The following is a 16,352-nucleotide window of genomic DNA, read 5'->3' on the forward strand; positions in this document are numbered from 1 at the left end:
TTCGCATCATCACCAGTCAGTTCCGCGACCAGTAAGCAAGCATCCTCTTGGCGATCTTCCCTCTGGGTTTTGATATCTCGACTCCTTCCTCAACTTCTTCCGGTTCTTCGGTTCCGAAGACGCCTTGCTCCTTCAACTCTTTGCGTGAGAACAGTCTTCGGTTTTTGGTGACTTTGTTGAAGTTGAGAGTCGTCTGCTTCAGGGCTTGAGACTGGTGGTGGGTAGTTGGGTTATCTTCGATTGGTTCCTCCTCTATAGCGTCACGGCTTCTCTTTTGACGTTTAATGCTGCTGCGTCCTTCTTGCTGTACATCGCCTTGACCTTGATTGACTTGTTCGACCGTCAAGCCGAATCTTCTCCACAAGGCATCTCTGTTCTGTTTGGCTTTCTCGCGTTTTTCCGTTTTCAGCAATCTTTCGTTCTTGTTTGTTGTTGAGTAGTCGGAGCATTCGCTCATGTTGTCGTCATAGTCGTCGAACACTTCGCTGATATTGTCACTGTCGTCTTCTCCAGATTCTGATTCAGAAGCTTCGCTGGCTTCAACGTCCATAAGATCTTCAGCTTGGGTATACTCCCAGAGAGATTCGGCCTCTGATTCTGACTCTGAGGCAAGCTCGATTTCAAGTCTGTCCTCAACTTCTGCCTCGGTTTCTGAGACTTCCATGGCGTCAGGCAGAGGATCTTGCGTGTGTTCTTGCACGTCAGGTCCAGGCAATCCGAACATCTCAGACAACAACGCTTGCATAAGCTCCGTGCCCTGCTTGACCAGAGGCTCAGGTCTTCCAAGCACGATTTCGACGAGTCTGGCATGATTGTTCAGACACTCCTTGAGGAATTTGACCGAATCGAGCATATTCTCGTTGGCAGCTATTCTTCTTTGCTGGGACTCTGCAGATACGGTCTTGCTTCTGAACTGTGGGTGCACAGAAGGGTCAGTATTGTTTGGGGAAGGAAAGAGTGAGAAGTGTACCAATGATCTAACAGAGCGCTTCAGGAAGTCTAGCTCTTGCTTTGCTTCTTGATGAGATTTCTCAACGGAGTCCAAGGAGTTTCTGATGCCCTCCAAGACATCCATCTCATTGATCAGCTCGTGAAGACTTCCGCGGCAAATATCGAGCGGTGTGGGCTCGGGACGTCGTCCAAAAGTCTTGACTACCGGGTATTTTATCAGCAAAGAATAAATCGTCTTTTGAGCCGAATCGATCTCTGTCTCGATGCCCTTGATAGTGGTATCTTCATCAAGCAGAATCTTCTTCATGTTCTCCAGGGCTTCGTTCACAAGATCAGGGTCTTCGTACGTTCCAATGTCGTCCATATCAGGATGAGAGTCTTGTTCAGCGTGTTCTGAATTGGCCTGATCATCTCTGTTTGAGTAGCACGTGCCGTCTTCTGGATCAACAGGAACGCTGAGTTGGTCCATGGCTCGAGATGAATTGTCTCCGTTGATGTGACAGACTGTGGCCTTGTTCTTCCGACTCAGTGGGCGATCTTGCGCACAGGGCTGTATATTGGAGTGAGAACTCTATCAAGCAGAAGTCAGCTCTGAGATCTTTCATAGAGCAGAAGCTTCAGAACTCTCACCTGGTTCTGAGATCTTCTGGTAGCTGGATCATCGGTCAAGTCAATCTCTTCCACTTCACGATGTGAATTGAAGGTGTGCGCCATTCTGAACTGAATCAGATTCCGTTACCTGACTGGGAGGTGTTCCGGTAGAGAGTCAAGTGAAGAGAGCAGGAGCTGGAACATGAGGCGTTGTTGAGAGAAAGCTGTATACGTGAGTGAGTGTGTCTTTTCCAATTCCTTCACTGTAAAGACTGTAGAGTACCTTCACTGGCCCATGTGTAGCCCACTGGCGAAAGACAACCATGAACGACGCCGCCACCTGTAACTCCCAAAGCTCATTGCTCCATGATGCCGACAATCACCCCACTTGCTATTTTTTCCCTGGCGCAGTCGCCCATGAACCACCAATCCCACAATGCAAGGCAGCATTTCCAGAGGTCTTTGCGGAAGTCGCCAATGAATATGTACTTCAGGAACCGCCAGCACAGTCGACGGCAGACCTTCATCATTTCCCGGCACCACCGACGACAATCCTTCAGTACTCTCCAGCACCATCGTCCGAGCACCATGGCTTTATCCAAGAACCATTGGCCGCAGAACACTAGTAGCTCCCAGGACCATTCGACGCAAATCTTCAGCATCGTCCAACACCATTGACTGCAAGACTTGAAAGTCTGCCAGCACCATCGTGCACAGCGCTTCAATACCTCCCAGCATAATTCGCTGCAGTCCTCCAGTGTCTCCTAGCACCATTTGGCGCAGATCTCGAGCATGTCGAAGGACCATCGAATGCAGACCTTGGTCATCTCCCAGCACCATTGCGAAGAGATCTTTGTCATCTCCAAGGTCCATCGACCACCGGCTATGAGCATGTGCAAGCAAGATGCGGCCACCTTCCATCCAAATGCCTTGAGTTCCCGTTTACGTTCCATCCGTCGGATACGCGTCTGTTGCCTTTCAAGCTCCAGTTCTCGCTGTAACATCAACACGTGAGCATGCGACGATTGTTCTCGTGCAGCTAGCGTGTCGAGCTCCCTTTGTCGGTCACGCTCCTTTCGACGCTCTTCAGCACGTTTCCTCAATCGGACACGCTCCATTTCCTCAGCAGTCTTCTTCTGTACGGCAAGCGCTTCTCGCATGGTCTGAGCCTTTGGATCTCTTCCTTGTGTTACGGTGACATCGAGTTCGAGGGCGGCGAGTAGATTCTGTTGTAGACTCCTGTAGAGCTTGGTATCCTTTTTTCGACGAGTCTCGAGGAAGCTGAGCCTTTGAGAATAATACTAAACACGCTCCCATGGCGAATAGTCCGAGATACTCCTGGCGTCGAAATCTTCATCAACCGATGCCTCTTCTGCGTCTGGGAACCATTGCAACCTGTCAGGGTCCCAGGCGGCGAGTTCCATTTGTTCGCGGAAGATTCTGGTTGCCTCCTAGTGCTCATTGATCTGCTTGTTGTGGAAAGCCAGGTTGGTGAAGGCTCTGGTGTACTCGGCAAAATGTTCATCATCCTGCATGAAATCATCGGAATAGTCTCTGGGGTTGCGGGCGTTGGCTGCTACGACGGCAAGATGGTAGACCATACGGTCGTGAGGCTGGTCTCCAAATGTGATGTCCATGTAGCGTTCGTCATCGAGGTCAATGCCCCAGTAGTGACCGATTTGGTCGCACTGCCAGACGGTAGATGTGCCCCTTTCATTGGCATGGCGTTCTTGAATGATATTCAGTCTTGTGACGATATCTCTATCGCGGTCATGGTTGTACTGTGTGAAGCATGTCAAATGAGATACCGGTGGGCAAGATAGTGGAAACACTCACATGAAAGACCTGTTGTGTATGACCGTCATCGTAGTTGAAGATTCTGTCGACACGCTGAACGGGCTCGTCCATATCCGCGGACAGGAAATATTTAACGATAGGAACAAGAATTAAGCGGACAATGAGAATGATTCGGAAGGGATGTTGATGGTTTGTCTTGCGCAAAGAAAACAGATGTGGTTTCCTTGATTGAGAACCGACAAGGCGAGCTTCGCGCCTTCCTTGAAGCTGCTTGTAAGACTCGGCTTGATGATCACGATGATACAATAGAAAACAAGGAAGATGCACTTGAACATCCAATTTTTTCGATTGCTCTGTGATACAAGACCTTTGTGGTCCGCTTCAGCCTCCTCACCTTGAGACTGTTCTTTGCCTTCGTTGTGCAGAATGCACCTCCAGTCACTCTTCTCGCAATCCACCTCCGACTCGACGATGAATCAAAATCAGATACATGAGGACTGCTAATGGGGAAAGACTTCTGGGATCCTCCACTCATCCTATCTGCCTTTCTGTTCCATACCGAATGTTTGCCAGACCATGCTTAACCTTGGACACCAGGAGCAATTCCAACGGCGAGTTTGGCGTCAATCTCTGGGGTCATCTTGACCTTGGTAGCAGCCAAAACCTCCTTGGCGAGTCTGTCGAAACGCTTCTTGTACTTCTCGTCCACAACACCGGAGTAATCTCTCAGAGCAACAAGTTCGTCGACGATGGCCACAACATTCTCCCCATGGCGCTTGACATTGTTGGCCTTGCGGTTAGCGGCACCCCTCTTGGCGGCCTTTTGGCGATAGGCTCCTTGGATAGTCTCCTTTGAGAACTTGCTCGAGTTGTAGGCGGACAGCTTGTCAAAAGCCTTCTGCTTCTCGGCTTCAAAGTCGGCCATGTCTTCGTACATCTTGTTGTTGTTGTGGATGTTGTCCATACTCTTCTGGCGAGCAATGTAGCAGGCCTGAGGGTCTCCGATCTGGTGGTTGGTGTAGCCGTTTCTATTGTCACGGTCCCAGAAAGTGGTGCCGTCGTAGTGGGACTGAACACCGTTCATGGCGCCGATAAGATTCAGTTCCGAGTTTTGGTAGGCCTGGTATTACGTCAGTACACGGGTCCAGGGATGATGTCGATGATCGTAGACTTACAACCCACAACTCGGAGAGCTTGTTGGGATCAAGGACTTGAGAGTAGTCGGGGGGAGGGACTTTGTCATTGTTGGCTGTCTCCATCTCGACAGGTGCTTGAGGCTGTAGAGCAGGATCCAGCCAGGCGAGGTCGTTGGTGGCCATGGTATCTGGTTGTTTTGGTGTGTGGGTAGATGAGGCTATGGTCTGGTCGGTGGGTAATTGTTTTGTGTTTGGTAGGTGATGAGCTTTGGAGGTATTGCCAGAGCGCTGAATCTGGTCGCGGTTATGTAACAGTGGTGAGTGAAGTTGTCTTCAAGATCATCACTTCGACCGAATGGTGCGGCTTCGTTTACTCGCTTCACTTCCGCCGAGCAACCATCTCCCTCTTCGTGTCTTGAGTACTTGATTCCTGCCATACTGCGCGATGCTTACCATATCACGGGCAAGGCCACAGAGAGAGCCCAACATAACTCTATCCATGAATACCACTCCCTTGGGATACCTGCTCTGGACCCACGCGGAATCGACTGGAGACACGTTACGCTGGAAAATGCTATACAGAAGCTATCAGGAGCAACAGGCAGCGTACATCTCACTGCGCTCGTTGTCACAGGATATCATGGGAAAGTGGTCATATAGACATGAGAAGTGTGAGTTTCCATTATTGCCATGAGGTTTCTTCTTACTTGCTCTCGTGGCTTCCGGAGTGGCAGGTAGTCGATGCGTCTCCTCCACCATACTGAAAAGCGTTGATGTAACTGAGGTGGCATGTCTCGATCTGAGTCGTTCATACTACCCCTGACTGACGTCTCGACAGTGTCCTCAATCGACTTCCACACCATACTCCTGCTCCTCAGCGCCGACGTCTTCCTTGCCGTCAGCAGTCTCCACCTTGAGATCAGACTTGACAAGCTCGAAGATGAGCAGAGAGAGCCGGTGGAGGACATCCTTGTAGCGAGCAAGCTCAAACTTCTTCCTCTGTCTATAGGGCTCTATCTTTGTAGCCATCGAGATACAGAAAGTTGGTTATATTTCTTACGGTGGCCAGTGAGATGTTCGGTGGACACCTAATCTCTTTGGCAACCAGTCATCGTCGTGTAACTTGTGCATTTCGATGGACATGACATGATGCAAGAGCTGAAAGGAAAGCCTCTGTTTCCAAAATGCCAGTGTCATCCATTGTCTCGTGCAACATCGTAGTGGATACCTGTGTAGCTTGGAGAGAGTTCGAAATTCTTTCTTTCCCATGCTTTCATGCATTCGCCTGTTCTCCTATGATCGGTTTGTTGCTTCGCTCTCCGATTCAGGACCATTTCGCACCTCAGTCGTCCTTCTTGCGTTCAGGCACAGCTCGATCGGTCTTTCTGAGATCTGCTCTGGTAGAGTTCCAGATGATGTACGCTTCAGTGTTGCGATCGGTCTCTCCGCCCAACTCCCCAACTAGATCGAATTGCTGTTGAAGAGCAATCCTTGCTGCACCAGCAGGGACGTATTGAGAGGCCATCTCAAACGCTCTGGAAGCTGCCTCATCGCGAAGGCGGCTGAGAGTTTGTCTATCTCTTATGTCCTGCTGCTTTCTTTCCTTTGTTTGGACGCCTTTATCACCTTTGTTCTTCTTTTCGGCATCCTTGTCTTCCTTATCTTTCTCTTCCTGATTCTCTTCGTGCTCGGCGTCACCTTTCTTGCGGTTTGTTGACTTGCGCGTTGCTGACTTGTGGTTTGTTGACTTGTGGTTTGTTGACTTTCGCTTTGACTTCTGGACCGGCTCAGTGCTGGCTGGTTCGGTGCTGACCGACTCAGTGCTGGTTAGAACATGCTGGTGACCAGAGGCAGCGGAAAGGGGGACACCATAGGCAGCGGAAGTGCGTGGTGTGCTATACATGGGAAGATAACCAGGTGATGCTTGCTCTTGGGAAGGGTTGTTGTACTGCTGCGAATTTGGAAGGCCAGGGAAATCGGTTCTGTGATCCTGAGTCGTGTCAGAGAGGTTTATACAAAGAGTTGAGAAAGGTCGTACAGAAGGAAGAGCCTGATGAAGGCTTCCAGGGTGTCTGTGGTAGCCTCTCTGTTGATTTGGTTAGCTTAAGCAACCTAAAGTCTAGCGTGTCAATGAATTTCATGCGAGATCTCCTTGCAGACGACTGTGTTGTTCAGGAGGCTTGCGTCCACGCACGATTGTGGTTGAGAGACATATACTTACGCCGAGGTATTGAGATTGCTGTTCGTTTGCAGCCTGATAATCGTTGTTGCCTTGCTGATGTGGGACCTGACTGTAGCCTCCAGTGTAGTCCTGGTGATTTCCCTGAAGTCGATCTTGTCAGTCTAAGTGGCCCAAAGTCTGAGACTTTGATAAATTGCATGCGACACCTCCTTGTGATGAGTGATCTGATCTCGAGATCTTATGTGTATGCACTAGTATGATGAAGAGACTAGAGACTTACACCAGGGTACTGAGTTTGCTGCTGGTTTGCAGCCTGGTAGTTGTTGTTTCCCTACTCGAGATTAGACCCGTGCTTTGATTCCTTTGCTACACATCGAATGACGAGCACTCACAAAGAAGGGTTGTGTAGCTGTGAGAGGCATCCTCCAGCTGTTTAGCTGATCGTTCTGGACCCTTATTAGTATTTTCACCAACCACACATCATACGCTTTGCCATGATACACAACAAAGTCTTGTACTGTCGCGGGGATAGCTCACAGGATACTGCTGTAGAGCCGGGTCATAGTTGAGGACAGGACCACTGTGGTACATCTAGTATTTGTCAGCTGGACTCGAGGTCCGAGCGTGCAATGGTGTACGCAGGCTCTACTTACAGGGCCGAACTGTTCTTGAGGCAAGTCCATACCCTGATTCTCATGACCCTGCTCTGGGTTAACATCAATGTAGCTTGGTTATCTCGGATTGATCTGTATGTGCAATCACGGCGATCAATATCGAACAAACTTACGAAATCATACTGATCTCTTCCAAAAGCAGAGGCCCATGTAGTGTTGTTGTCCTGATGAGAGTCAGCATGTCCTGAATGGACATCACCGAAGCTGAACTATGTAGAACTTACGATTTGAAACTGTCCTTCGCGAGGAGTACCAAAGAGATTCTCGGTGGCCTATCGAGCTGTCAGCTACTAGATCCTACCACGTGGTATACAGTACAAGTACTCCAAAGTTGAATTGTCCCAAGGCTGGATCAACATGTCTTGCCTCAATATGTTGAGGAAACTGTGCATAGTCGTGGCCAGGGAGATGTCCATCGTTCTGGTTAGGGGGCTGTTCATCATTCTGGTTAGGGAGCTGTCCAGCGCCATCTCCCTGATCGACTGTTAGCAAGCAACCTCTGATGATGAAAGCGTCATGTACCGACAGCGTGTTGATCCATCTTTGTTGTTGTCGAGTTCCGATGCTCGCGATTGCGTAATCAAGTGGAAGGATCTGTGTGCCAGTATGACGGCCTGTCTCTTCGACGGGGAAATTTCATCAAGCCGTCTAGCATGTCCGATGGGAAGGCTCGGCAGAAATGTCAAGCCTCCATTGACTTGCAGATTGGTCTTGACATCGTTTCTTCCCTCTTCCTGAATGTGTCTCTGTTCAGGGGCGTTTCTTCATAACATGACAGTTGGAACACCACATGAATCACTCTTCCTACCTAGAATGAATATCACTTGCAGTTCTTTCGTCCTTCATCTATACTTGACGCTGGTATTTTGACTTCGTGGTAAGCACAAATCCATCAACCTTTCCATGAAAAGCGCCCTACACTTGGTGGAAGAGACAACCACTGTTCAAGATCTGGAGGCCTGAGTATTCATCTTTAGCTAGCAACATGTTCCCAATTGTCAATCAAGGTCAGATACGTTCAATGAACCGGCTTCAGCTGCGCACTCAGCACTCAGTTGTGTCCAAAGTGATTCCAGCCCCGTATGAGTTGTCGTACCCTAGCTTCGCTTCCATCGGCCACTCGTGAAGCTCGATTTTCCTACGGCTTCCAAGGTCTGTGATAGATGCTTCCGGCTTCCAAAGCGCTGACCGCTTCGCTGCCTTACTGATGTAAGCGATGTGACGCTCCAGGGATTATATAAACGTCCTCGAAGTTCTCCTTCTACCTCTTTTTTTTGCCAATGCGCGGCAGGTCAGAAAATCAGCACTGTCTTTGTTTCATGACAGTGTTCTGATGATAAGCCTGCCTAGATCAATCCTTTTCTGCGAGGGGAGGACACTCTTTGCTTTCAGAGACACTCTTCTTCGGAGGGTGGCTTTTTGCAAAGGATGAACATTTTTTTCGCTGTACATAGAAAGTTCAATTCCATGATTTGTTTTGGTGTGCTTTCCCTTTGTGCTTTGTTGATGTGCTTTGACGCGGCATTCAGTGCGCGTGAGCGCCGGCAACCCAGACACAAAGCGTATGGAGTGACTGCAATGTTGACTTCTGTCGATCTGGTCTCCAGGTGCATGCTTGACTCTTTGGAGGCATTTCTTCTGAGACGGCCTCTTTGTTGAGCGTGGACATACTTTTCCTCAGCGTGTTCGCTCGTTCTTTGACTCTGGCTCGGTTCGAAATCTTCTATCGGCCTGTTCGTAGAGTGAATTACTTCAACAGTCGTAGTTCTGTGCGGAGTCCCTGCTGAATGACGACGGATCAGAGCATGAGGGGCATCAGATATGCAGATACAAAGCCATATGTAATGACTTTTCATCATCAAAGGAACCACACACCTTTGTTCATCAGACACAACCAAAAAGAATAGTATGCACCATGGGTTGGATTCGAACCAACGACCTCCCGATCCTGGAGAGAGTGTATTGTGTGAACGAGCGTATAAAGCGACTGTATGGGGGATCGGGTGTGCTGACCACTGCACCACCACGGCTTTTCTGGTTACAAGGACATTTTGTTCAGAGCATATAAGGGTAGGTGGAAAGAGCAGGGAGGTATGGTAAGAGGAGAAAGGGTGAGAGAATTTGAGGTAGTTCTCCTTGATGTGGGATGTTGTAGATGGGGACAAGGTCTAACGCTCTGAGATTGAGGAAGGAGTGATTCAAATTGTGGGAGTCGGCGTCGGCGTTCCACGTGATTTGCGCAAGCAACATCCCAAAGTTCGAGCTGCCTCAAAAATGCCTATACCACGATCATTCTTGGACAAGATGTGATCCATAGGATGGCAAAAGAAATGATTCCGCCCGGGCTCGAACCGGGGACCGCCTGTGTGTTAGACAGAAGTGATAACCAACTACACCACAGAACCAATTGTCGAAAAAGTGCTGGGGGAGAGAGATCAAGAAAATGCAGATTCCAAGTGCCAAGGCTCAACAGTAGCAAGTCAAGACCGACCACCCCGCATCCTGACAAACAAAAATTCAGTGCCTCCATGAGTCACGGCGGTTTCGGTGACATTTATACTACTGAGTTGTCTCTTGTGTGCGGTACCGGAGGATTATACTGCAACTCATCCGCACTCAGCAGCAGTCATGGCATGGCCAGGCAGTACCGACTTCTCGGGTCTCCAACAGTCCCCGACGTCGACTCCCTTCAATGGAGACGTCCCGCCCGCGCTGCAGCATATCCAACAACAGCAGCAGCAGCAGCAGCAGCAACAACAGCTCACGCCCACATCGTCGACGGCAGCAGGCCCACCGAGGAAGAGGAAGAAGAGCGAGATCCACGATGACACGAGTCCGCAAGCAGACACGTCAGGAGGGCTGGCAAAGGCGCATCCAGTCAAGAGAGCGTGCAACCAGTGTCGCCAGCAAAAGGTCAGGGCCTACGCGCGACTCGACGCGTTTGGTTGAGAGACTGACACCAAGCGCAGCTACGATGCAACATCCAGACCGAGCCAGAGTTCCAGCCATGCGGACGATGCATCAAGCACCACCTGACGTGCGCCATCGACCCGGGCTTCAAGAGACAGGAGAAACGACAGCGACATGCCGAGATGGAACGCGAGCTCGACACGCTCAAGAACGAGAATGCGAATTTGCGACTGCTCATCACACGAGGAGCCATGCCCAACACCGCCGGTGACTCTACACAGCCTTCCGCCTTCCCGCCGCAACCGCCGTACACGAACGCGAGCGCGAACAACCCCTTCCCTGGTCCCAACGAAGCAGCCGCATCACGTTCGTTGCTCGACCTGGCACAAGGCGGCATCGACTATCCGATGCGAGAGCCGACGTTACACACGCTTGGAAGAGTCACTCTGACCGAGAATGAAGTCATGGACCTTGTTGGCATCTACTTTGCGCGCTACCATCCATACCTCCCTTTGTTGTCACCCGACACGCCCTACACGGCCTTCTTCGCAATGTGCCCCTTGCTACACTGGACCATCCTTGCGATTGCCATGCGCCGCTACGAGGGTCGTCCAGGCCTCTTGCAAGAACTCCGTCGCTCCTTTACCGACTTGATGTGGTCTACAATTGCTTCGGACCCTCAGTCCTACCACGTCGTCAAGGCTCTGGTACTCATCTGCACATGGCCCATGCCTAGCAGTTCGACATCGCACGATCCGAGCATGATGCTTTGTGGAACCATGGTTCAACTCGCCATGCAGTTTGGTCTTCATCGCCCCTCGCATGCTCAAGACTTTTCACGCAATCGCATCGAATTGCGCGACGAGGACATCCAGGATCGTATGCACACATGGGTTGCTGTCAATTTGATCGCACAGAACACATCCACTGGTTATGGCATGCCCCAAATCTCGCGCTGGAACTGGTACACCCACGGCTTGCACCTCGATCGCATCTCTGGTGCTTTCCGCAACCGCATCCAGATTGAGAGATTCGTTGATAAGGTCACACGTACGTGCTACATCATGCAACGGGATGAATTTGTTGCTGGTGATGAGGCTCAACGATGGCTTCTTATCGACACTCTGGGAAGAGAGTATGAAGAGCTGGAAACTTCTCTTCGTGCAAACCATGCTTCACACATCGATCTCCTCAACGCGCAGATCGCATGCCTGCATCTGCGTTTGACAGCCTTCTTTGGTTCTCCTTCAGCACCGACGTACAAGTCTGATCTCTCAGCCTTGTATATTGCTGCCACCACAGTACTCAAGTCTTTCTTGGCTCTCCCTCCTAATGTCGGAGTACATACTCCCGGCGGTGAGCACCTCTCAGGGCCTTACCAATGCTTTGCGACCAACTACATGATGCAGATGCTCTTGGCGGCTGGCTTCACTCTGATGAAATTGCTCAACTCTTTCTTCTCTAACAAGGTCGATGTCACCAGCGGAAGAACTTTGTTCCTACAGACAGTCGCCGCCCTTCGTAATTTATCTGTCGCACCCAACGACCTTCCTCAACGTCTTGCAGAAGTCCTCGCTCAACTATGGCAAGCCAACGGCGGAGGCTCAACCAACAAGCTCTACCCTGACTCACCAAACTTCATCCAAGATCCAGAACAATCGCTCCAACTCAAGGTACGCTGTAGAATGAGCATGAGTCTGCTTTATGACAGCGTCTGGAGATGGAAGGATCACGTTGGTGCTGGTGCATCCAAGAACCTCGATCGCGCTATTCAACATCCCACCATCCCTACTGCTATCCCCAACGCAGACACTACCACTACCAGTGATGCGCTGCCGCCGTCAACCATGGCGCCCGACCAAGACTTGACTCTGAGCGGACTCGAAAACTGGGAGAATCTAAACTTTGCAGCGAACGCACCGTTCGATTCTTTGGGCTGGGCATTGGATGGGTTCTTGGATATGCCGGAAGGTTTCATGGCTTAGTAGATACGAAAAAGTTTGGGCTCTGTTTTTTTCTGGTGTGCAAGGAGGAGGTAAGGTGTCTTCTTTATTTGCAGCAGCGACTTGCTCTTCTTCATGTTATTGCTTCAACAGCTATTGATAATACCGCGGCTTGATGAGATGGGTAGATGATGGATGATGGGAGGACGAAACCAGATACACATGACTTGACGATCAACTTTTGAAATCCCGATGCTTCCCGACAATCCAACGCACATGTGCATGTTCTCGCTTGAGTAAACGTCCATGTATACTGAAGAAATCCAAATCCCTCGTAAAATGAATGGGCAGGGGATGTGATGTTGACATGCTCACCTGATGAGGCGTTTTGGTGGTCTGGCGGCTCAGCAGCATCTCCGCGGCTGATTTGAGTGCGAACACGTCTCGAGCGAGAAAGCGTATATCTTTCTTCCAACGACAAGCCATCAAATCAACACTTGAGACTCTATCAGAACAGCAGCACTGAGTGAACGATCAGCGCACTATCATTTGAATCTATCCATGCAGAAAAAACGAGTAGATCTCGACCTGCAGCTTCCCTGTCCGTTTCCTCGGAAATACCTTGTCGCTCTCGGGAAGAAATCGCGACGAGGAAACAACGAGCCATCCGCTTCCGCGTCACGCTCGACATCTTCTCGCCTTTTCCATTACTAAAGCACAAGGTGCTACTGGGTCTGATCGGAGCTGTCAGAGTCGCAAAGTGTAAGAGTCTTTGTTACACAGGGCAATTTTAGGGATGTTGCGGGTGCTGCGGTCTGTCCCTGCAGCCTGGGTGGAGTTTGCTCCTGCCTGCTATAAAAGTGTCATATCTACGTTGGTTTTGTACAGCTAGGTTGTTTTTTTCTCATCATCGCTTTCTCTTCCATTTCCCTTACTCGCTCCTTTACCCGACTCTTGAGCACGATACAAGCAACCGCAACAATATGTCATTGACACCGGACCAAGTCAAGCTGATCAAAGCAACCGTGCCTGTCTTGAAGGAACACGGCACCGCAATCACCGCACACTTCTACGCCGTGCTGCTCAAAGAAAATCCATCTTTGAACGGTATCTTCAACCAAACAAATCAGAAGACTGGACACCAAGCTGGAGCATTGGCGGGTAGCTTGTACGCATACGCCTCGCATATCGACGATCTAGGTGTGCTGTCTCCAGCTGTCGAGAAGATATGTCACAAGCATGCGAGCATGTATGTGCGACCTGAGCATTACGATGTGGTGGGCACGTACCTGCTGCGTGCTATGGGTGATGTGCTCGGTGAAGCATTGACACCTGAAATATTGGAGGCTTGGGGACAAGCCTATTGGCAACTGGCGAATATCGTAAGCAGTACCTCTTTTGCACTTCTGCCACAGGCTCTATTCACTAACACCACTGTAGATGATCAAGCAAGAAGACTCACTCTACAAATCTGCTGGCCCATGGACATCCTGGCGCGACTTCCGCATCTCGAAGAAGATTCCCGAGTCTTCGCAGACCACTTCTTTCTATCTCTCTCCCGTGGATGGAAAACCATTGCCTTCATATCATCCTGGCCAATACATCAGCGTCTCCACTTCAGTCCCCTCACTCCACCATGATCAAAATCGGCAATACTCACTTTCTGCGGCTCCATCTCCTGATCACTATCGTATCAGTGTGAAGCGCGAATCCTCTGTGCGGACAGGAGATACCACTCACCCAGCCTACATATCCAACATCCTGCACGCCGACAAAAAGGAAGGCGACATACTCCAAGTCTCGCATCCGTTTGGCAAGTTTTACGCAGATTCCAAGGAGCAAAACAACGGAGCTTTAGTTTTGATATCTGCAGGCGTGGGCATCACACCCATGGTTTCCATCCTCGACACTTTTGTCCAAGAAAAGCAAGAGCGACGAATTAGTTTCATGCACGCTACGCGATCATCGGATGTCCAGGCCTTTGGATCTTATATCCAGGACACTACATCAACACACCCTCACATCACTTCTGTCATCTTCAACAAGCATCCCGCTGCGGATGTCAAGCAAGACACAGACTACAACTTTGCTTGCCGAATGGATCTGGATAAGGTTGACAAGAACAAGGATTTGTGTCTAGACGATGAAGAGGCTGTCTACTATATTTGTGGCCCTGGAGGCTTCATGCGCGATATGGGAGATCGATTGAAGAGCTTTGGAGTTGAGGAACAGAGAATAAAGCTCGAGATCTTCGGGACTGGGAATATGTCGTAGAATAATGCTGACCTTTGTCTAATGTTGGCGAAATTTCAATCCAACACCCTTTCTTCTCTCTACTCTTTTCACCCTCCACTTCGATCTAATCGGTCATTCCGCCAACCGATAATGCGCTCTGGATGTTGACTTTTTCCAGTACAGCCTCCTGACGGATCAATGGTCAAATTGGTCAATCACCGCTCACGTCGTAGGTGGCTTTTGGCAAATGCATCTTTTACATTCCCGATGGCACGGTTTGATGCAAATTCGGAGATTGGCACAAGCAGAGCTGAATCAACGCTTCGCTGGTTTCAGCTCCAACGTTTCAATGCTCGTTCCCGGTTATGCTTGCTCTACACTATACAACGGAGACAGAAAGCCACAAACTGTTGGTGACATTCTACGCGCCGATACCCGTTCGCATCGGGGATGCCGGTCAGGGACGGTGGAGGTCTGTCTTTGATGTGGCTGGGTCTGTCTCTCGGGTCAGATCATGGGGATGTTTTTGAGGAGTGTGGGAAATAATTTCTTGTGTGTGTGATTTTGTATACTTGCATAGTTGTGCTTGGGTGGCATAAGTTAGTGCGAAATCCCAGGACGAGAGTGGTCATCTGCTGGTCGGTATGCTTTTCTATCATCTCGCGATCATCGGATGCATATAATAACACAGTGAACTGGTAGAGCAGAGTATTTACTGCGCCTCCCAGGTCTATCCGAGTATCGTCACCATTATCCGAAGAAATGCTTCCCTCATAAAGCTGGTGACAGGCAGGGACTAGAGTGTTGCATACCCATTTCTTGAGAATCACTATCTCAAAATACAACTTCTTCGATATCACAGTGACCACGAGTTCAATTGCCTTCAAACTGACAAATCGTCTATCGAACATCCCAAGAAGTAGTATGATCAACTTATAGCCCAAGAATACATCCAATAGGCATCGTTACCGCCTCTGCCTTCAAAAATTCCATTGTCACACCTCTCACCCTGTCTGCCACGCTTCGCGCACGAACCTCAGCCCGTCCCGTCTTGGTTCAACGCCACGCGACGCCTCAGCCCTATCAATTTCACTAGCGCAAAAAAAACTTCCACAACCAAAAATTATTATATCCAGGACAACCAACAAAAAGACAATCAACTGCAGTTGTGATGATAGGAATAGCCGAAGGTGGGGCTCGAACCCACGACCTTGAGGTTTGGAATATCAGAGAATGATAAGAGCCACACGCTCTACCGATTGAGCTACCCCGGCAAGGTCTGTTTGTTTGAACTGCAGATTGATGGGAGCGAGATGGGCAAGGGAGGTACATGAAGACTGCAAATTGACCGGGAGGATGAGCGAGCGTCTAGGTGTCTGCGGTAACAGTTCGAAGCATGAGTGTCCTGCTTAATAGACATGTCATTCATTGTCTATTGGGTGTGATTGTATACTCGTGCTGGACAAACATCTCTACTGTAACAAGGAGATTAGTAGAGCAGGTATTATGATGATTGAGTGCGACATTAGCTATGAATCGGAACACGACCTGTAGATATAAATTTAAGGAAACTGTTGATCATGTATATCATCTTCTATACTGCATTCAAAACCCCAGCCTTCTTTCGAGCACTGATTTATAGACAATAAGCATATACTTTCAAGGAATGGAACTCCGATAGGGCAAAGACAAAAGAAGAGGACGTTTTTGTATAGTGTTAGCAGTATAACCTTGACACCTAAAAAGATAGAACAGAATCATCTACTTCCGCTTTGTTTAATGTGGGAGTCTTATAAGAAAATCCCATGGCGTGAGAAAGAAGATGATGCATTGAAAGAACACACCGCTGTTTAATGGCGCAAAGCTCATGCATAAAGTAAAGGATAGAATGAAGAAGGAGGTCCACCTGCGGCTATCATAGCTTTTCTCTTCG

At 49.5% G+C, this 16,352-nt stretch overlaps 8 protein-coding genes across 8 annotated transcripts; 2 read left to right on the forward strand and 6 right to left on the reverse strand.

Annotated features, from left to right (window-relative positions):
- Window positions 1–16: 16 nt before the first annotated feature.
- M436DRAFT_64110 (uncharacterized protein) lies at window positions 17–1,665 on the reverse strand (the record flags this gene model as incomplete). The annotated part of the gene is made up of 2 exons (XM_013571695.1): window positions 17–1,501; window positions 1,582–1,665. The coding sequence occupies 2 exons, from the start codon at window positions 1,663–1,665 to the stop codon at window positions 17–19; spliced, it is 1,569 nt and encodes a 522-aa protein (XP_013427149.1).
- A 641-nt stretch (window positions 1,666–2,306) lies between these two features.
- M436DRAFT_64111 (uncharacterized protein) lies at window positions 2,307–2,702 on the reverse strand (the record flags this gene model as incomplete). The annotated part of the gene is made up of 1 exon (XM_013571696.1): window positions 2,307–2,702. One exon carries the CDS (start codon window positions 2,700–2,702, stop codon window positions 2,307–2,309), a length of 396 nt encoding a protein of 131 aa, XP_013427150.1.
- A 291-nt stretch (window positions 2,703–2,993) lies between these two features.
- M436DRAFT_82215 (uncharacterized protein) lies at window positions 2,994–3,450 on the reverse strand (the record flags this gene model as incomplete). The annotated part of the gene is made up of 2 exons (XM_013571816.1): window positions 2,994–3,323; window positions 3,379–3,450. The coding sequence occupies 2 exons, from the start codon at window positions 3,448–3,450 to the stop codon at window positions 2,994–2,996; spliced, it is 402 nt and encodes a 133-aa protein (XP_013427270.1).
- A 469-nt stretch (window positions 3,451–3,919) lies between these two features.
- On the reverse strand, window positions 3,920–4,658 carry M436DRAFT_82216 (uncharacterized protein; the record flags this gene model as incomplete). The annotated part of the gene is made up of 2 exons (XM_013571817.1): window positions 3,920–4,459; window positions 4,515–4,658. The coding sequence occupies 2 exons, from the start codon at window positions 4,656–4,658 to the stop codon at window positions 3,920–3,922; spliced, it is 684 nt and encodes a 227-aa protein (XP_013427271.1).
- A 660-nt stretch (window positions 4,659–5,318) lies between these two features.
- On the reverse strand, window positions 5,319–5,618 carry M436DRAFT_82217 (uncharacterized protein; the record flags this gene model as incomplete). The annotated part of the gene is made up of 2 exons (XM_013571818.1): window positions 5,319–5,478; window positions 5,536–5,618. The coding sequence occupies 2 exons, from the start codon at window positions 5,616–5,618 to the stop codon at window positions 5,319–5,321; spliced, it is 243 nt and encodes an 80-aa protein (XP_013427272.1).
- A 199-nt stretch (window positions 5,619–5,817) lies between these two features.
- M436DRAFT_82218 (uncharacterized protein) lies at window positions 5,818–7,872 on the reverse strand (the record flags this gene model as incomplete). The annotated part of the gene is made up of 11 exons (XM_013571819.1): window positions 5,818–6,465; window positions 6,514–6,561; window positions 6,697–6,798; window positions 6,938–6,988; window positions 7,050–7,103; window positions 7,195–7,248; window positions 7,311–7,358; window positions 7,445–7,495; window positions 7,556–7,603; window positions 7,656–7,805; window positions 7,858–7,872. 11 exons carry the CDS (start codon window positions 7,870–7,872, stop codon window positions 5,818–5,820), a joined length of 1,269 nt encoding a protein of 422 aa, XP_013427273.1.
- Window positions 7,873–9,959: 2,087 nt separating this feature from the next.
- On the forward strand, window positions 9,960–12,226 carry M436DRAFT_47061 (uncharacterized protein; the record flags this gene model as incomplete). The annotated part of the gene is made up of 2 exons (XM_013571511.1): window positions 9,960–10,244; window positions 10,301–12,226. 2 exons carry the CDS (start codon window positions 9,960–9,962, stop codon window positions 12,224–12,226), a joined length of 2,211 nt encoding a protein of 736 aa, XP_013426965.1.
- A 941-nt stretch (window positions 12,227–13,167) lies between these two features.
- M436DRAFT_47780 (flavohemo protein) lies at window positions 13,168–14,458 on the forward strand (the record flags this gene model as incomplete). The annotated part of the gene is made up of 2 exons (XM_013571639.1): window positions 13,168–13,566; window positions 13,625–14,458. The coding sequence occupies 2 exons, from the start codon at window positions 13,168–13,170 to the stop codon at window positions 14,456–14,458; spliced, it is 1,233 nt and encodes a 410-aa protein (XP_013427093.1).
- Window positions 14,459–16,352: the final 1,894 nt, after the last annotated feature.

Source organism: Aureobasidium namibiae, assembly GCF_000721765.1.
Source record: "Aureobasidium namibiae CBS 147.97 unplaced genomic scaffold scaffold_9, whole genome shotgun sequence".
Classification (NCBI taxonomy): Eukaryota; Fungi; Ascomycota; class Dothideomycetes; order Dothideales; family Saccotheciaceae; genus Aureobasidium; species Aureobasidium namibiae.